This window comes from Salmo salar, chromosome 13, assembly GCF_965601325.2.
Source record: "Salmo salar chromosome 13, fSalSal1, whole genome shotgun sequence".
Taxonomy (NCBI): Eukaryota; Metazoa; Chordata; class Actinopteri; order Salmoniformes; family Salmonidae; genus Salmo; species Salmo salar.
The window spans coordinates 104034050-104055204 of NC_138303.1; the positions used below are offsets into that span (position 1 = coordinate 104034050).

The following is a 21155-nucleotide window of genomic DNA, read 5'->3' on the forward strand; positions in this document are numbered from 1 at the left end:
TTTACCACGTGATCAAAGTTCCACACCACGTGGTACTTGAATAAAAGCATGGAGGCTGCTGTATTTTTGTGCTCTGATCGAAATATCACTTTTGCTAGCGCATTGCCTTTCTTTGGAAGAACTTAGGCGATATAGCTATTTTCCCAATTGATCGATTCGGCATCGGTGTTTTGGGCGGTTCGAGACGGAGCAGCAGCGATGGAGTGGTTCGGGACTGGAAACTCCCCTATGTTTCCCGAAGAAGAAGAGGGTTACAGTGCCTCTGCCTCTTCTGTGCCAAGTAGCTTTCACAGCTCCTCACTGCAGGTATTGTGAGGCTAAATGCCAATGCACATTTACCAATTAATTATTTACTTGATTGTTAGCCAGCTTGGTAGCTACGTCAGTCATCGAGGAAATAAAGGCACCTCCGCTGTTATTAACTAGTTATTTAGCCTGCCGCTAGCTATTCGACATACCCTTACGTGATGTTATTTTTATTTAACTAGGCAAGTCAGTTAAGAACCAATTATTTTCAATGACAGCCTAGAAACAGTGGGTTAACTGCCTTGTTCAGGGGCAGAATAACAGATTTGTACCTTGTCAGCTCAGGGATTCTTGCAAGGTCGGGTCTGTCTACACTTGACACTTACTTCCAACCTTTCAGTTACTAGTCCAACGCTCTAACCACTAGGCTACGCTGCCGGGAATCAGTGATAATAATAGTTACAGTCAGTATGTAATTCGTTAGCTAACAAGTCAAGTACATTACATAATGTCAACAATGGAAACGAGTCTGAGCTATTGAGTCCGACTCCATCATTTGTAACTTTCTACTTAACGAACGACGTTTAATGACTGAACATACACTAACGTTACAGTAGTTAGTTAGTTAGCTAGTAGCCAGCCGATTAAACTCAATACGATTTAGCTAGCTTGTCAGGTTATTTTCATTGTCATCAGCCGAACGACCGGCTGTGGATATTGTCTCATTGCCAGGTTTGACATCAGCGAGTCTAAGCCAGTCCTCCTTAATCCAGCCAAGTGACTGTCACTGACTAATTTACACTGGTCTACAGGTATTACACAGCAAAATTGGTGAATAGGGCGCTAGCTAACTACACCAAATTTGTTTCTCAGTAATACTTCCTGTAATTATGCTTTAGCCAGTCAAGCAGTAACAACTAACTACTTACATAGCTTTCCCAGCTACTGTGGATACGATAAGCATCCATAGCTAGTGTGTGCTGTCATCTCTATTCCCTGATAGTTATATCCATTAATGCGGTATTGAGTTGACAGCTGAAGCTTGTGTGTGGTGTGCATGTTATTATTAGCTTGCAACCTGTGGTTTTACATGTCCATGTATAACTATTGCACACAGTTCGCCATAACAGAGTTACAGCAATGCATCGTCATCAGGAGGAGAATGAGAGGCTTTAGGAATACTGGCCATGATTATTGTAGATGTAATATTCTGCTGCAGAATGTAATGTCAAAAATATTGTCAGATGTCAATCATAAGTTACTGTCTTCTCTGACCATGGTGGTGTAGAGAACATAGGGTCTCTGTGCCAGAGATGGCAGCAGAATAAAATATAAAGATACTTGGATATCAGTTGTTTTATAACCTCTTCTCCCCTCTGCTCTGTGACCCCCCCCTTGGTGCTGCTGCAGCGTCCCTGTGCCAAAACCAACTGCAGTGTGTGCGAGTCTCCTTACAATGATATTAGGATATCAGTTCTTAATAAGCTAATTCTCTTCTTCTTCCAGGAGGTTGCCAGTGCAGAGTCCATGGCGTCCCTGTGCCAGAGCCAGCAGCAGTGTGTGAAGGCCTCCGTTTCCAGCTGGCAGTTAGTGGAGGCTCAGGACCAGCTGTGTGGGATGGAGCTGCACGGCTCCGAGAGCGTCGAGCAGGAGCACGCCCGCGCTGTTGCCGGCCAATCAGAGCTCTCGCAGACTGAACATGAGTGGCGCCGGAAGGAGAGCATGCTGGGAGGCAGCAGGAGCCCCGTGCTCAGCGCTGACAGCAGCCGAGACTTGTTCGACAAGGTAACTAAGGTCGGGTCTACACTTGACACTTACATTTGACTTCTGCTATCAGAATACAAAGATCGCATTATAGACAGATCTAGACACCCAAGTCGCTTTGTGGTCTGATTGTATTCAGATCTGGCTGACCACTTCAGGAGTTGGTTAGGAATGCATTGTGTGGGTTTCTCCTCAGTCTGGACACAATCAGGCTACCGAAAGCACATACAGTGGGCGATGTCATCCACACTCCTCCCACCAGCGTTTGTAGAATGCATACTAATATTTGAATATAGCCAGGGAAAAGGGAATCCAGACACAGTAGACACATTTTAAATGTAGGTGTAGATGCAGGAAGGGTTTGGAATTCATGATCAGAATACTAAAGCTGCATGAACTGTCAAGTCTAGACACAGCCTTAGGAAATGTAACATTATGACTATAACTACTGTTCCCTGAAGGAGGAAAACAAGGTACAGCATGCTATGGGGAGTTGCACACTTGCGTGTTCTGTTGAAGGATCTACAATTCACGCCTGACAAGGCCAATGAAATCCACGCCTCGGTGGAAGCCCCGCCTACCACAGGTGATAAGTGTGAGGCTTGGTTTCATTCTTTCAATTTAAAACCTCTCTTCAGAGCCCAGGTAGGGGTGGCACAGGGCCAAATAGGTGTCGTGCCACATTTCCCTCCTTCAGGGAAGAGTAGTTACAGTCATAACGTTACGCTCCCTTTGTCAGTCAACTTCGGTACAACATACTATGGGGAAATATACAGTGAGCTCCAAGAATATTGGGACAGTGGCAATTTGGCTGTTTGGGCTCTCTACTCCAGTGCTTTGGATATTAAATGATACAATGACTATGAGGTTCAAGTGCAGACTGTCAGCTTTAATTTGAGGGTATATTCATCCACATCAGGTGAACCGTTTAGAAATTACAGCACTTTTTGTACATAGTCCCCCCATTTTAGGGGATCAAAAGTATTGGGGCAAATTCACTTGTGTATTAAACAAGACTACGTGATATGGCCAAAATATCACTGTATTTTGTTTTTGAATAATACAGGTAAAATCATTTGCTTTATGAGTAGTGTGTGACCCTAGGATGGCAACACATACAGTGGCTTGCCAAAGTATTCCCCCCTCCTTGGCATTTTTCTATTTTGTTGCCTTACAACCTGGAATTCAAATGCATTTTTGGGGGGTTTGTATCATTTGATTTACATAACATGCCTACCACTTTGAAGATCCAAAATATATTTTGTGAAACAAACAAGAAATAAGACAGAAAAAACAGAACTTGAGCGTGCATAACTATTCACCCCCCCAAAGTCAATAGTTTGTAGAGCTACCTTTTGCAGCAATTACAGCTGCAAGTCTCTTGAGGTGTGTTTCTATAAGCTTGGCACATCTAGCCACTGGGATTTTTGCCCATTCTTCAAGGCAAAACTGCTCCAGCTCCTTCAAGTTGGATGGGTTAGGCTGGTGTACAGCAGTCTAAGTCATACCACAGATTCTCAATTGGATTGAGGTCTGGGCTTTGACTAGGCCATTCCAAGACATTTAAATGTTTCCCCTTAATAGCAATTGTCCTGCTGGAAGGTGAACCTCTGTCCCAGTTTAAAATCTCTGGAAGACAAACGGGTTTCCCTCAAGAATTACCCTGTATTTAGTGCCATCCATCATTCCTTCAATTCTGACCAGTTTCCCAGTCCCTGCAGATGAAAAACATCCCCACAGCATGATGCTGCCACCACCGTGCTTCATTGTGGGAATGCTGTTCTCGGGTGATGCGAGGTGTTGGGTTTGCGCCAGACATGGCGTTTTCCCTTGATGGCCAAAAATCTCAATTGTAGTCTCATCTGACCAGAGTACCTTCTTCTATATGTTTGGGGCGTCTCTCACATGTCTTTTGGCGAACACCAAATGTGTTTGCTTATTTTTTTCTTTAAGCGATGGCTTTTTTCTGGCCACTCTTCTACTCTTTGCAGCTCCTTCAGGGTTATCTTTGGTCTCTTTGTTGCCTCTGATTAATGCCCTCCTTACCTGGTCTGAGTTTGGTGGGCGGCCCTTGCTTGGCAGGTTTGTTGTTGGTGCCATATTCTTTCCCATTAAATCCATTATTAAAAAATGGATGTTCAAAGTTTCAGATTAAAAAAATAATAATAATCCAACCCTGATCTGTACTTCTCCCCACCTTTGTCCCTGACCAGTTTGTAGAGCTCCTTGGTCTTCATGGTGCCGCTTGCTTGGTGGTGCCCCTTGCTTAGTGGTGTTGCAGACTCTGGGACCTTTCAGAACAGGTGTGTGTGTGTATATATACTGAGATCATGTGACACTTAGATTGCACACAGGTGGACTTTATTTAAATAATTATGTGACTTCTGAAGGTAATTGGTTGCACCAGATCGTATTTAGGGGGTGAATACATATGCACGCACCACTTTTCCGTTTTTGTTTTAATTATTTTTTTATTCAAATTTTTTGAAACGAGTTCTTTTTTTCACTTCACCAATTTGGTGTATGTCCATTACATGAAATCCAAATAAAAATCCATTTAAATTACAGGTTGTAATGCAACAAAATAGGAAAAATGCCAAGGGGGTGAATACTTTTGCAAGGCACTGTACATTTTAAGCTATTTCAGTGGGTCTTTCTCCATTCTGATTGTTTTATACTGTTCAATTCAACTTCAACCAAAAATAATGACTTTACATACATTTCTGCATTTCCTGGACTCATTTGACATTATTTCCACACTGCCTGGTAGGGCTGCAAGATATGGGCAAATAAACTAGTCCTTATTTTTTTAACCAAATGTGGCAAATACGATTTGACATGCGATTTAGATCAAAACACTTTGGCGAACTGTTTGAATCATGGAAATATAAATAATAGTGGTCACTTTGAATACAGTGTTTGACCTGACAACAAACAAAAATGCCTGGGAGGAGTTGCTGTGACAGGGTAGGGACCAAAGTGTTGGTCAGTGTTTCATAGGGAACCCTATAATCTTTGGCTACGTTAAATGTTTCTTAATGTAGCCAACATATTCATGCTTTGCCTATTCCTCTTTTGATTTTGAAGATACTGTAATACTAATAACATGCTGATTTTAAGCCTACACCAGCATTTTAAGCCCACACCAGCTGTATTAGCTAGCTACGTTTGCTCTGACTCAGTACATTTATTAGCTAGCTAGTGATTAGCATTAGCTGCTAACATGATTTAGCTTAAACTTGCAATTAAATATAAACTACCTGTTTGCAGATGTAGAAACACAAACTAAGTGTAATTATAGAACGCTTCTGGATTTATATTAAGAAGCAAAGTGGAAACAACATCGTTGTCATTAATATCCCCTTTCCGCTAGTGATTCTGATTCAGCCCAAATTGGAGGGTACGTCCGGAGGGCTTATCATTGCTTATTGTGGCTCCCAAGTGAACCAGGAAGCCTTGGTTCGCCAAGATCATTTGCCTTTTAGGCATGGACCTATGGCAACAACCATTGCACAGGGTCTTGTTATCCCAGGCGCACAGGCAGGTTTGGCAAGAGGCCAGAGATTTGGTTCCTATTGGCCTGGCCCCTGAGAGGGCTTCTCTGATTGCTAGAGCCTTAGCTCAATGTTATTGCTACCATTCAGTCTGCAAGGGCACCCTCCATGAGAGGGCTGTATACATGTACGTGTCAAGCGTTTGAGCTCTGGTGCCAAGTTAAAGGACTTGTTCCTATTCAGTGCTCTGTGAGGGATATCCTTATGTTCGTACGGGAGATTTTCGAGCAGGGGCGGGCATTCTCCATGTTAAAAGTATACATGGCCCCAACTCAGTGTCATGTGGAGGTTGTGCGGTTCCTGAAAGGTGTACATCGTCTCAGACTGTTCTCTAAAACTTACTGCGCTCACATGGGACTTGGCACTGGTTTTGGAGGCACTGTGTGCACCCCTTTGAGCCTCTGGACTCAAAACAAACATCCCTGCTCATGGCTTTGGCCTCGGCTGAACATGTTGGGGACGTTTAGCCGATGTCCCATACCTGAGAGACCAGCCAGCAGTGTAGCCTCCACTCCTGAGAGTGTCCCACCTGGATAAAAGATCTGCACCCAAGTTGAAGCAATCGGGATAGACACTCTCCCCATCCGTTGACGCACGCCACCACTGACATATTGTTGGTTCTGACCAGCACAAGCTGACCCGACAAAAGCAGGGGCAAGTGCCAGATACCCATGACAATATCAGAGGGTCCTACCACTGGGCCATGGACCGCAGGCCTGACAGAGACACTCGACACGACTGGCTTAGGCTGCGAGATGCATCCAGGTCAATTTCTAGCACTTAGCGCAGGAAGGGCCGCATCAACAATAGCCCCAGGGGAATGACTTTCATCACAGAAGCCATCATCCCTAGTAGGCATAGGCACCGGCGAAAACGCATTGTGCCTCAGGTGAAATTTGGTTGAGCAGAGACGGAACCCAGACACATCCGAGTGAGTCTAGGCTTGAGACCCAGAAACAGAATGCGCTGAGATGGAATCCGACAGCTATATTTCTGGTTTCTTATGAAGCCTGGAGACTGAATACGGGACAGCAGCATGGATGTGTGTACTGCTTTCCCTCGGAACTCTCCAACCACTAGCCAATTGGCTGTAATAGCCAGCGGTTCCTGAGCATTCTTAGTTTGTAGACGGAGGTGCTTGTTGAGGGCACGTAGGTCTGGAATGAGATGCAAAGTTCCGTCCCTTTTAGGAACCAGGAAATGCCGGCTATACCAGCCATAGGAATTGCTTGGATTGCCTAGTTCTCGAGACGGGAGGATATTTCCTCCCTCAAAACGGGCGCTAAGGCCTTGGAAACAACCAAAGTGATGACCCTGCAGAAGCGTGGGTTGACTCACAACAAATTGTAGCCTGTGCACTAACGTCACTGTTTGCATGATCCAGGGCGACACTGCCATGTGCGCCGTTGGTCGGAGGAGACATAGAGCCTCCTGTGAAGGACGCCACCTTGTGGACTGGGAGATATTTGGTTTATTTTCATATTTCCACCACTCTTGACAACCGTGAGTCTGAACGTGGAGAAGTGACACTTCATCCAACTCTCATACGGGAGACAACACTTTGGAACTCTGTTGAAAAAAAAACATCTGTCAAGGTTTGCCTGAAACCCGGCCAACTCTGGCTACACTAGTTCTGGTCGATCAGCGACGTACCCTGATTGGCTGTGCCACCTGGGGGTTCCGTTGTCACAACGAGCCTCATTTGCTTTAGGCGGAAAGATGCATTCCGATGACCAGCTAGCACCCAGTTCTGGATCGTACACATTAAAAATAGACCCAGGGGAAAAAAACTTTATCATGGTTACCCTACATACCAGTCATGGGTACTGGTGACAAAGCGCCTTGTAACCTAGATGGGAATGGGACAGACGGCTCTGGAAAAACTGACCCCTTCTGTGGTAACAGACAAGGGTGATTTGTGGAGCGGTGTACTGTTCGCTCCGACCCGTGCTAAGGTCCCTCACGCCGGGGTTATCTGAGCCAGCTGCTCTAGGGCTACTTCCTCTACTCCCTGCAACTACATGAATTGCCGGGGGAACGCTAGTAAGCGTCATTCACCGGAATATAACCGAAGTTAGCCAAGAGGTTATTTAGGCTAGGCTAGCTATCCTATGACCGCAGCACGGTCCATTTTGAATAAACAAGCGACTTAACGCTAAGTATACTAAACAAAAGAGCTATCCAGGGAACTCCACCGTGGGGGGCAGGAATAGCTAGTAATAGTAGCTAGCTCGCCTTGGCACTTGTTAGCTAGCATGGTCTCAAGTCTACGTAGGACCGGATCACCGAGGCAGCACAACGAGTCGATAAGCTGGCGACCAGTGCTGTATCGATGTGCATGCCAACTTGAAGTGCTTCCTGCTGGGTATCACGGTCGTGTCGCCGGCGATAGCTAATGTGGCCAAAAAAATGTTTTCCCGGAAAATGATTTGATTTCGGACTATTCTATGAAGAGAGGCAATTGGTGCTTAACCAAGGCCGACACAGGCGGTGGGGTCATAACCACAGAACCTGGTTACCCTCTTTTTGAGTAGCCTCCCGTAACCAACGAAAGAACACACAGGAGCCCGGAGGCATTCGACCCGACGAACAACCCAATCCATCTCCGCACCTCGGTCCCCGCTGCGGTACGGGCGTCCAGGAGTAGAAGTCGCTATCGGAAACACCAAGCCCTAAAGAATTGTCAAGAGAACCTGCACCCTGGACTAGTAGAGGAACAGCTGTCCCTTAGTCTCACACACAAAGTGATTGGAGCGTGGGCAGCCTGAACATGCCTCTGAAACATGCAAGACAACAAACGTGTGTATCTTTCCATTCATTGGGGCATGGACGCCAACCCGGCTTGTTAGCCTTCGTCATTTCGGTTGCGTTAGCCATCTTACTTATTGCTTTAGCCAGGCCAAGCAATTCTAAGAATAACTAATTGTTTGTGATTTGGAAACTTATGAGAATCATACAAACGTCAGCACCCCGGGGGTGAGCACGCTCTACCAGAAAGGGACAGTTTAGTTGGTGCAACATAAGACTTTTTTTGTTTTATTAGCTTGAATCATTCCTGTTCACACCAAGGTGAAGAATGGCATAAGTGGAGGAATGAATCCGATTCTCTCGCTTATCAACAAGGCGGAGCGTCCAGCGAGGCGTGGATTTCATTGTCAGGTGTGACTTTGTAGATCCTTCAACCGAAGTTGCAACTCCCCATAGTATGTTTTACAGACGTGGACTGACTGAAAGGGACCCTACAGACACACGTTGGGGGAATCTCAATTGCATTTCCTTTATTCCTCTCGTTATTCTCCTCCTTCTCAAAATCAAATGTATTGGTCACACACATGGTTAGCAGATGTTAATGCGAGTGTAGCGAAATGCTTGTGCTTCTAGTTCTGACCGTGCAGTAATGTCTAACAAGTAATATAACCTAACAATTCCACAACAACTACCTTATACACACAAGTGTAAAGGAATGAATACGAATATGTACATAAAAATATATAAATGAGTGATGACCGAACAGCATAGGCAAGATGCAGTAGATGGTATAGGGTACAGTATATACATATGAGATGAGTAATGTAGCGTATGAAAACATAAAGCGGCATTGTTTAAGGTGGCTAGTGATAAATTGATTGCATACATTTTTCCATTCTCAAACTCCATTGGATGAGAAAGTCCATGATCCCTCCCCTCTGAACTTCTGATTAAATGTTTTTTAAGGAGGTGAGGTGAAGAGAAAGGATGTGAGGAATCATGGACATGCAATTATTTTCCCGTTGAAACAAGGTAAACCAAGTTAGATGTCTCTAAGCTAACTACCTGATCAGTACACTTCTGCTCTTTCTCCAGACGGTGAGGGGGCCAATCTAAATTGTATCTCCTTGATGCCTTGTGTGCACCCTTCTCACCTCATCAAAACGCATTCAATGAGAAGGTCAGAGGAGGAAGCGAGGAAGGAATCAAGTATGGGTAGCTGCAGCCCAATATGCCAACCGGAGTGTGGGTGTGTCGAAAGGAGTGGGTGTGTGGATAGCGACTCGGCTAATTGGGCAGATTTGTTGCCACTCAAGACCGTTTTGAGTGGCTGATTGTGCTGCACTATGAGTCGATAAGACGGCGACCTGTGCACCGGTGTTGTATCGACGTGCCTGCCGACTTGGTATCACTGTAGTGTCGCCGGCGGTAGCTAACGTGGCCGTTATTTTTCTCACAATTTTATTTAAAGTAGGAAAGTAGCCTACACAAGAAATTACTAATATTGATAACCATCTAGATGTCACCTTGATATGTAGACTACATACAGTCTACTACTCAATGGGGAGGGCATGAATGGCGACACAGTGCCCTTCACTCCCGCTTGACAAGCACTATTGTCTGGCAACTGTGTGAAGTAACTATGTAGTAGCCAATATTAGGGTGACGGTCACAGTAAGCACACGCATACAACTCATGAAGAAACAGTACACCCGTCATCAATACTTTTAGTCAAGTTAACAATCGTAAGAAGTTTAATAACTGAAAATGTGTAAAACTAACAGTGAAATACAACTGACTCATCCTCGTTCTTAAAAACTATCGCGCAGTGCTTTTGACCCACTCCTTTTCACACACCCTTTCCTTTCGACACACCCATTCGCCCATACTCCGGTCGCCATATTGGGATGCTGCTACCCTCTTCTCAGTGGACTGTGTTTCTCTTTCCTTCTCCTATAGAGTATTATTAATAGTAAAAACGTTGAATTGGAGGTTCACGACAAGAGCAAAACCTTTGTTCAGAAGTATGAAAAAGAATTGAGACATTTTGGTGAGTGAAGGTTTAACCTACTGCTTGTCATGGTTTAATATTGAGTGATGCAGCAGGTGTGGCATTGTGGAATGGTATTGGTCCGTTGTCTCTTGTGATTGGTCCGATGTGTCTCCATTGTGATTGGTCAGGCATGTTGCGGAGGTGGGATGACAGCCAGCGCTTCCTGTCTGACCTGCATCACCTCATCTGTGAGGAGACGGCCAACTACCTGATCCTCTGGTGCTTCAGACTTCAGGCTGAAGAGGTCAGAAACAAAATCACACTGTCCTGTGAATTTATTTGCTGCTAGTATTTGATACAATAGATTTTTATCTAAACGCCAATATCAGCCGGCTGTATGTTTCCTGTTCAGGGTTGATGTGTAAACTATTGTTTACTGACCGACAGATCTAACTGTTGTTAAAAGGCCAAACTGATCCTACCCCTTCACCATCTTTTCTAACAAATTCCATTTCTGAATGAGTTAATTTTATACTTATGACTATGGATCACCTATGTTAAAGGTTCTATCCTGTTCCATTTCTCCTGACAGATATTTGTTCAGGTTTACCAACATTGACTTTATATTATAGCCTACAGACTTGATTTGTGTTATATGGATGAATTCACATTTTTCCCACTTTGATATATTCAACCACAGAAAGAGGCGTTAATGGAGCAGGTAGCTCACCAGGCTGTTGCTATGCAGTTTATCCTGGAGATGGCCAGCACCTCTCAGCAGGATCCCAGAGGCTGCTTCCGTCAGTTCTTCCACAAAGCCAAAGTAAGCATCTAGCTATCCTGGTCTGTCCGCTGAGTCACGGTTAAGTCATTATACCACACCAGGCACCCTAAGAATGGGGTGAAATGGCTCCCTATTCTCTATATAATAGTGCACTACTACTACTACTACTAGGGCTTTGGTCAAACGTAATGCAGTATAAAGTGAATAGGGTGCTATTTGAGGCATTTAGCAAAGGCTCCATCTAACCATCCTCGTCTGTCTGAGTCACTGTAAAGTCATTATACTGCAAAGTAATATAAGGCAAATTGTTCACCTACCATATAACCAGTTGTTATTGATAAGCTAGGTTGAGGATTGATCAAATGTTTTAATGTGTGATTTAATGATCAAACTTGTCAATGTTTTGACTGATTTTAATGTTTATTATTTAATGTTATGTAACTAACGTGTCATTCACTAAAAATAGTTTGCTGGAGGAAGATGTACTGTACAGTGACGTAATGTGGTCAGATGACCACTAGAGAGAGACAGGAGTCATGACAGACTCCTACAACACCACAATGATATACAGCTACATGCTTTCATGCCAAAACACTATTGCTTTCATGCCAAAACACTGTTGCTTTCATGCCAAAACACTGTTGCTTTCATGCCAAAACATTGTAAGCATTTCTGTATGATTACCAGTTTTTTACATATTGATATGATTTTAAAAGGCTGCATGGTTTAATTTTAAATTATTTGTTTTTCTCAGCCGTAATCATGTATCTATAACCGAGTAACACACTCTTAATGTTTAGAAAACACTTATTTTTTTATAAGAGGCCTCCCGAGTGGTGCAAGGTTCTGCGTCGCAGTGTTTGAGGTGTCACTACAGACCCGGGTTCGATTCCAGACTGTGTCACAACCGGCAGTGACTGGGAGTCCCATAGGGCGGTGCACAATTGGCCCAGGTTATGGGAGGGTTTGGCCGGGGGTGCTTTACTTGGCTCATCATGCTCTAGCGATGTCTTGTGGCGGGCCGAGCGCCTGCAGGCTGACTTCGGTCGTCAGTTGAAAGGTGTTTCCTCCGACACATTGGTGCGGCTGGCTTCCGGGTTAAGCGGGCGGGTGTTAAGAAGCGCGGTTTGGCGGGTCGTGTTTCGGAAGACGCATGACTCGACCTTCACCTCTCCTGAGCCTGTTGGGAAGTTGCAGTGATGAGACGAGATCGCAATTGGATATCACCAAATTGGGGAGAAAAATGGGGTAAAATACATTTATTTATTATGATTCCAAGTTCCTCTTGTCAACTGAGGATGATCAAGCAAGTCTCTAATTCCATTGTCATATTTTCCCCTGTGTAAGGCAGGACAAGAGGGGTACTTAAACGTCTTCCATGCTGAGCTAGAGGCCTTTAAGCAGAGAGTAAAAGAGTACACCGTCAGGTTGAAAGGAGAGACCCTCTCCAACGACACAGCGCTCCAGAGCAGTACAGCACGCTGTGATCTGGATCCCAAAGAGGTTCTAGAATCTTTACCCCCAGTGAGTATTCTACATGACATATTTAAACATGCACCTTTTATGGTAACAATTTAATATAGTAATTTCAATGTTTTGTTCTGTTATTTCTTCCGTTCTGAAACAGGAACTGAAGGCAGGGTTCCAGCTGCAAGACATGCAGATTCTCCAGAATGTTCTCAGCACCATGAATCCACAGGTAATGGCTACATGACTCTCTCCTCAGTTTTCTTAGTAGACTGACTACAGAGTCAGACATGTACTGTACATGAGAATTACATCTGTTTATTCAGCCACACTTATTTGTTGAGAACTATTAATTACTCCTATGCCAATTGATACCACATATACAAGGTATAACCTCGGGAAGATTAAAAAATGTCAGCTATACTGCGAGACGAGGGGCCTTATTTCTTATATAAACATTTATGGAGTTAAAAGATGGAAATATCCAAAGAGCCCAAGTTAATATTCAAGTTTCCAGATGTGCTGTATTTTTAAAAACAGAAGTAAATTAACAGTCAGTGTGTTGCTCTAGAACAGAATTCCTTCCTAGAAGAGAGAGAAATAAACAAACAGGAAGAGGGTGAAAGAATATCACCCCCAACTGGCCCCCGAAAGCTGACTCCATGTCGAATCCTAAAAGAGAGAGTGAAACAAGGAAATGAAACATGTCCTCCTCCACAAATAACACTTAGTTAGCAGCTGGGGCCTGGTTGGAACTCTAGATGTGGGCTAATGAACGCAGAAAAGAACCTCCTGTTACATACGCATTATAATCGGCTTGAGCAGTATACTTACTGGGTTAATCCCTGTGTGTCCCAAAATGGCACCCTATTCCCTAATATATTGTACTACTCTTGCCCAGGACCCATTCAAAAGTAGTGCTTTTATAAAGGGAATAGGGTGCCGTTTGGTACACGTCCTATGTACATCCGTTCAGAGCAGCTCAGACAGGTCTACTTTCCAAACCTCTCCCCCACCGTCTCACTAAGCACTGGGCCTATTTTACAGAGTCCCAGATCAATTCAGCCTCTTGGATCATAGTAAATACGACTATATGGACAGGGAGTGGGGAGCTGATCCTAGATGAAAAGGTCTTAGGAATCCTGTTACCTTTTTTTAGTCTTAACATCATCCTAAAACTGAACCTGTTTTAAGACACTGCCCGGGACAAACTCTGAGCCACGAGAAAAAACAACTCATAAAAGTTTATCTCAGCTGGTAATCACGACAGTTTGCGGTTCCGCAAAGTAAATATAGTGATACCCCTCATTGACATTGTTGCAAATGATGGAGAATAACCAATTGCAATCGCCAGCTGTGAACTCTCTTCAGACGCGCACGGTGAATATGAAGGTACAGAAAATGTTGCGATGTTAAAGCGTTTGATAATAACTGTCATATGACAATATCACTTTGCGTACTGTTCATTTCTGCCTAATATGTTGGCATGCATAACCTTTCTTTAACCATTTCTGGTGCTTGTTAAAAGTAGAATTGACAAAATTACTGTTATAGCAACACTCGTCACTCTCGTTTTACAACTCTAAATGGCTTTGGCACAGTAGGCATCAAGTCCATTGCGTACAACGTTTCAGACAACGCTTTGAAAGATCTATCATTTTCATCGAACACAATCAAAGTTAACATAAGCCCTAGATGCCGTCAATTGCCTAAATTATAGGCGTGCCCAATGTAGGCTTTTTAATTTAATTACAACGTGATGTTGCACTCAAAAGGGATAACTTGAAATAACATGTGGGTAATTAAATGATCTAAGAAAAAATGTTTGATTTATTACCCTAGTGGTTCTAAGTATTTATGCACGTCATGTGAAATCATTGTCAAAAGCACAACAGATTATTAGTGGATTGATCGTATCAAAAGCAGTTGCATGTGGCGCAGGAAACACTGACTCGCTGCATTTTTCTATTATCAAGACACCTGCTGGTAACTCTTACACCTTTACACTCCAATGGTAGATTTGGTCACTGATAAATGCATAAATTGGAACGCAGTGACTGTACAGTAACATGCTATGCATGACGTTAGCGTTTTGGCTCTCTGCCTCACAGCACTAAGCTTTTGACTGACAGCTGTTATGAGCTTGAGCACCGCACGCTACATTACGTTGCCCCCATCCCTCCCACTAATTGGGCAACTTTAGCAAATATTTTTGTTGTCTTAGTGAGGGAAAAGCTGTAAATTAAGAGTACTATGTATTTTGAAATATGAGATGATGATGAGGATGATGATGATAAATACTGCTTTAATGTCATAGAAGCAAGCCAAATACCCATGAATCCTAATGTGCACTTCACATTTCATATCATAAAACTCCTGTCATATACAGTGTCAACATTTATAATCACCGTTTGATGTACAGTTACAAGATGACATGGCGTCATACCCTGAGTTGTTCTGAACAGAATGAGCCTATGTTTCCTAAATGCACTTATGACTCCTTTGTATGCACGCCAAAATGATATTTTTCCCTGAATTGCATTGTGAAAGCCTAACACAAATGTCATATTTTATAGCTAAGCTAGTCACGTTGGCAATAGAAGAAGCTTTTAAATGATGCCCACCTGACCCAGATTGCAATTTATAATGGACTGTTTTTAGAGTGCATAAACATCAAGTCATTCTAGGGTTGCAGGGTTGCGTTCTGAACACAACTACTACAAGTGTGCTTGCTGTAGTTCCTCAATGGTCCAGCTATGAGAGCTCAAAAAGTATTTTATAAATGTAGACTCTGCTTTTGAGTCGTCATAAAAGCTAATTGAAATGACTTAGGAACTGTGAACACTTTGGAGAGGTGTGTGTCCACTTGGAGACACCAGTTAGACCTCTCACTCAAACCCTTCCACTTTATTTGTCTTATGTTGCTCCTACACCACATTTTCTAGGAATATTAATATATTACTGAATGTATCCAGATTACCTTCAGATTTTGTTATCAACAAATATATAAAAGTACTGTAAAATCAAGTAATGTTTTTGGATTCAGTCTTGTGTCTGAACTGTTGTCCTCAACTTTGGTCTAATCATTTTCCCATAATCTCCAAACTGTTCCCTTTTTAATTGCTACCATGGTTATGCTTTTCATATTTCTTCTGTAAGAAACCTTTCTATTTAGCACTATCCATATAGGCCAATTCCCACAAGGGTTAACTGGTTAGGACAGCTCGTGAGGTCTCCTAAATATCTGTCGACAAGGTGAGACTCTTATGACTAAAAATGTTTCATGCATAGCTTTTATTTTTACCCTTAAGAGTAGGAGTAAAATCTCCTCAGAACTTACGACCAATTATCTACTCTGAGGCACTTTGTGGATACGGGCCCAGCACTCCTATTCTGAGATGGTTGTTGAATACTGGTCCTGATGAAAGGTGGAATTATCAGTGTTGGTGTCACGCTAACCCCACAGAGCAGGTGGATTATCGTCCCAAACTACACTTCCCAGGGGACATAGTGTTTGGAACAGGCAACCTTAGAACTAACCCATACAGATTCATTAATCATATCGTATAAGGGTGTCTTCTTTAGATTACACAGTTATGGCTTATTGCATTTTAAATTATTTTTGTTTTCTCTTGTGAGCTGAAGTTGCCGTTTGGTTGTACCACCAGGTGGCAGAGTACCATGTGAAGCGTTGTCTGGAGTCTGGCTTGTGGACTAACAAAGAAGGGAGAAGGTCCAAGGAGGAAGTTAATTCAGAAACAGATGACCTGCGCATGATGGAGACATAACGACTGTGGTGCTCCCTCCATATCTCCCCTCTAGGAATTGACACTCAATAGGAAAAGGGCTGAGCTCCCCACAGAGACTTATTTTTGTATGCAGCAGAATCTGCGCCTGAATGTGTCTTGCACTTTATATTTGTTCAAAACAAACTATTTAAAGAAGGCGAGTGGTAGGTATTTTAAGGTACTTACCGTACCTTTTCTCATATAGCTAGAGTACCTCTTATGTCATATCTTGATTGTTTTAGCAGAGTGAACCTTGCTTTGTAAGGAAGTCATCTTTACACAGGAATTTACAAGAGCTACTTCAAACTTTTGAGAATTGTTTTTGTTTTATATAATTTGGGGTATTCTTGTGACTCCGTTTATCAACCTTTTAGAGTGTGAAGAAGGGAGATAACAGCCATCTACAGTAGACTTCACTGGACTCACAAGTAGGTAGTCTAGCGGTTAAGAGCGTTGGGCCAGTAACAGAAAAATTGTCCGTTCTGCCCTTGAGCAAAGCAGTTAACCACCAACAATAACTACTGCTCCCCGGGCGGCGACGACATGGACGTCGATTTAAGGCAGCCCCCCGCGCACCTCTGATTCAGAGGGGTTGGGTTAAATGACTCCCGCACCTCTCTGATTCAGAGGGGTTGGGTTAAATGACTCCCGCACCTCTCTGATTCAGAGGGGTTGGGTTAAATGACTCCCGCACCTCTCTGATTCAGAGGGGTTGGGTTAAATGACTCCCGCACCTCTCTGATTCAGAGGGGTTGGGTTAAATGACTCCCGCACCTCTCTGATTCAGAGGGGTTGGGTTAAATGACTCCCGCACCTCTCTGATTCAGAGGGGTTGGGTTAAATGACTCCCGCACCTCTCTGATTCAGAGGGGTTGGGTTAAATGACTCCCGCACCTCTCTGATTCAGAGGGGTTGGGTTAAATGACTCCCGCACCTCTCTGATTCAGAGGGGTTGGGTTAAATGACTCCCGCACCGCTCTGATTCAGAGGCGTTGGGTTAAAAGCGGAAGACACATTTCGGTTGAGTGAATTGTTGGGCAAATGACTAGTTACCCCCTTTCCTTCCTGTTAGTAGAGGGGGGAAAACCTGAGTATTACAATCAAACCTGCTCTTGTCATAAATAAAAGTGCACATTGTTTTGGTTGAAGAAACAAGAGGCCTAATCCTGGAGTCATATTTCTGCAGTTTCTAACGTTCTGTCCAACACCGCTGAGCTACGAGTGCATGTGGTTAAAACTGTCAGACGCATGCAAACGCTCTGGGCCCATATTAACAAAGCGTGAGTAGGAGTGCTAGTCTAGGATCCGGTCCCCCCTCTAATTCATAATGGTTTAAAAGGTCTGGTCCCCCCTCCTAATTCATAATGGTTTAAAAGGTCTGGTCCCCCCTCCTAATTCATAATGGTTTAAAAGGTCTGGTCCCCCCTCTAATTCATAATGGTTTAAAAGGTCTGGTCCCCCCTCTAATTCATAATGGTTTAAAAGGTCTGGTCCCCCCTCCTAATTCATAATGGTTTAAAAGGTCTGGTCCCCCCTCTAATTCATAATGGTTTAAAAGGTCTGGTCCCCCCTCCTAATTCATAATGGTTTAAAAGGTCTGGTCCCCCCTCCTAATTCATAATGGTTTAAAAGGTCTGGTCCCCCCTCCTAATTCATAATGGTTTAAAAGGTCTGGTCCCCCCTCTAATTCATAATGGTTTAAAAGGTCTGGTCCCCCCTCCTAATTCATAATGGTTTTAAAGGTCTGGTCCCCCCTCTAATTCATAATGGTTTTAAAGGTCTGGTCCCCCCTCTAATTCATAATGGTTTTAAAGGTCTGGTCCCCCCTCTAATTCATAATGGTTTTAAAGGTCTGGTCCCCCCTCTAATTCATAATGGTTTAAAAGGTCTGGTCCCCCCTCTAATTCATAATGGTTTAAAAGGTCTGGTCCCCCCTCTAATTCATAATGGTTTAAAAGGTCTGGTCCCCCCTCTAATTCATAATGGTTTAAAAGGTCTGGTCCCCCCTCTAATTCATAATGGTTTAAAAGGTCTGGTCCCCCCTCTAATTCATAATGGTTTAAAAGGTCTGGTCCCCCCTCCTAATTCATAATGGTTTTAAAGGTCTGGTCCCCCCTCCTAATTCATAATGGTTTAAAAGGCTAAACTGATCTCAGATCAGTACTCTGATACTGTGGATAAGGGCCCTGTGCTCCTTTCAGCTCCTGCGTGTCCAGTTTGTCATTAGGCCAATATTTAATACCGATATACTACCATGGTGTAGCTATGACGACTTCACTATGCAAAGCAATGAGTTTATTACTTTTGTTTTTGTTACTGCTGGTCACTCTTCCTCAACTGCTCCCTCCAAAAAATGTCTTGCTCTCTCCATCACAGAAGAATAAGCTTCTCAACATATCAATGTATGGCTGCTAAACTCAACTGCTCACATAATTGATTTGTGAAACTGGAAACAACCTGTAGAACTTACTCTGGCTGTCATAACGTGAAGACATCCTGTACTAGTCTGTGCTCTGTTTGAAATAGAACCGCTTTAAAACGACTGCAGTGTAAATGCCTGTAATACATTAGGTCTACCTGAACACATTTTAAACGTTCTGCAAAAGTCTAATGAAATAAATGAATGGAAATCTGTTTGTTGCTTTTCACTTTATTTTTTCATGATAAAGTTAGAATAAAAACATCTTATCAGCCTGATAAGTCTCTTCCACAAAGTGAGACTCGATAATAAATAATAAACTTGTTTTGTAATAAGTTAAGGTACTGTATATTCATACATTTATGGATATTTAAGTCATTTATCTCTTATCAAAGAGCTAATCTCGGGGTAACCCAGAACTGAAGTCTGCTCGATTAAATTCTAGGTCCATGAGATGCTAGAACGAGGAGCTCCATCCTCTCTGCAAGTTATGGGCTGAATGACTGCCCTTCCAAAATTTGAAAAAAATGCTAACACCTCGGAAGTTGTGATTTGTCCAAATAACCAGTGATGGAAAAAACTAGGCACCAGAACTATAGCTGCTCGTTATCTATCAGTGCTCAGAATAGAAAGATCTATTGCACCATTTTATGTTTACATATTCTGCCTATGAGAGATTATCAAAGAACAGGTTATAATGTGCTACAAAAATACTGCATATAATAGCTTTTCAATATAGCTTTTTCAGTATAGAGACAGTCATTAGATGACAAATCTATACTCGCAAGGCCACAATCAGACCAAATACACATAATATACAAAGTGTATAAAACATTAGGAATAGCTGCTCTTTCCATGACAGACTGACTAGGTGAATGCTGTGATCCCTTATTGATGTCACCTGTTAAATCCAAAACCCACTTCACGTGGAGGAGACTGGTTAAAGAAGGATTTTTAAGCCTTGAGACAATTGAGGGAAGAAGATATTTACGCCGGTGTGGCCATGAGGTGAGTGTGTAAGATGGTGGACGGGGGGAAAAATGTGAAAAGTGGAACATGTTTTCAGTGAATATGGAGTGGTGGATCACAGAACTTTTGGAAGAGCTATAGAAGAAACTTGAACGTGACATGAGAGTGAGGATGAATTAACCTCAATGGCAGGTGCCGTGAAGACCGAGTTTGAGCCTTGTCCTGATGATTCTGACCCAGTGGGAGTGTGAATTTTGGAGACTGGATCCTTGCCTTCTGGCTGATCCATATGTTGTGTCAGGTTGAGTAATGTTGGGTCGGTAAAAGTGACTAATTGGCCCGCTTGCATTTCTGCAAGAGGGCGTGTGCGCTCCGCACCACACCAATGGGAACAACAACACTGGCTTGGCCTGAAGTTGAAGATTCCCGGTGTCTGTGACGCCCAACGTTTGGTGCGATGCAGACCCAGTGGAGAGCGTGGTGAAACAGAATACCCTGTCTGTACTATGAGTTTTGATGCAGAGTCTTTAACAGATAAAGTCAAGTTAGGATGTGTCGAGGAGGGAGGGGTGCAACTCAATATTTTGAAGGCGTTCCTAATGTTTTGTACACTGTATATTATATTATTACAACCAGGCATCAGCTAATTACAGCTTTTCAAATAAAATCTCACTTGTTAGGTTTCTATCCAACTGGCGACAGATTTTCATGTGAAAATTTTACAATCCGTATAAAAAAATGAGTGATGACGTAGTGCACACAAAACGTACTGAATAAAAATCACAAACTATTGTGTTAGATAGGAAATGTGCCTACTCTGGTCTTGGCACCTGTGACCTAGTCCACATCTCCTATATACATTGTGGGTAGGCTGTGCAGGTTGGCTATCTACATGAGATTATTATGGATCAGAGACAGAGTTTTTGGATTTGTCAAACGGCAGTCACGCATCGATCCCCATGTCACCAGATTAAGATCCTCGATATTTATTGGAAAGCAGCATCAAGCTTATCATCGTGCACTTCATAACTTATTTCATCTGTAGCCTAATGAACTGTGTGGTTTCCTGAGTTGTAGTGTCACACACTATATCATCGCGTGACTCCAAATGTACTTTGATATGGTTATTATATCAATATTTGATAAAGACATTTCCACTACTATTTACCACATAATACATTTTACTGACACAAAATCCCACCATGCAGAACCAACAAATTATCTGTCAGCATTTACAAAATTACACCGAAACCTGTTTCCATCACAGCTGTCGTGATAATTGTATTTCATACGATATGACTTCACTCAAATAAAACTGGACGGAAATGTGGTTACTATGGTAATATTGCTACGTTTCACTTTAACCATGCTAACAATTTAAAATGTCAGCTTAAAATGGTGACAAATGTTTCCCTACAATCAG

General features: G+C 43.0%; 2 protein-coding genes across 2 annotated transcripts in view; one reads left to right on the forward strand and one right to left on the reverse strand.

Annotated features, from left to right (window-relative positions):
• exd3 (exonuclease 3'-5' domain containing 3) overlaps positions 1-145 on the reverse strand; it is a 63998-nt gene extending 63853 nt beyond the window's left edge. Inside the window, exon 1 of the mRNA XM_082960536.1 lies at positions 6-145. The gene's annotated coding sequence lies outside the window, so the exon portion shown is untranslated. The remainder of the gene's footprint in view (positions 1-5) is intronic.
• Positions 36-18978, forward strand: LOC106568447 (hsp90 co-chaperone Cdc37-like 1). The gene is made up of 8 exons (XM_014138787.3): positions 36-306; positions 1753-2031; positions 10272-10362; positions 10494-10609; positions 11006-11128; positions 12437-12613; positions 12717-12788; positions 16225-18978. The coding sequence occupies exons 1-8, from the start codon at positions 199-201 to the stop codon at positions 16342-16344; spliced, it is 1086 nt and encodes a 361-aa protein (XP_013994262.1). The 5' UTR covers positions 36-198; the 3' UTR covers positions 16345-18978.
• The last annotated feature ends 2177 nt before the right edge of the window (positions 18979-21155 follow it).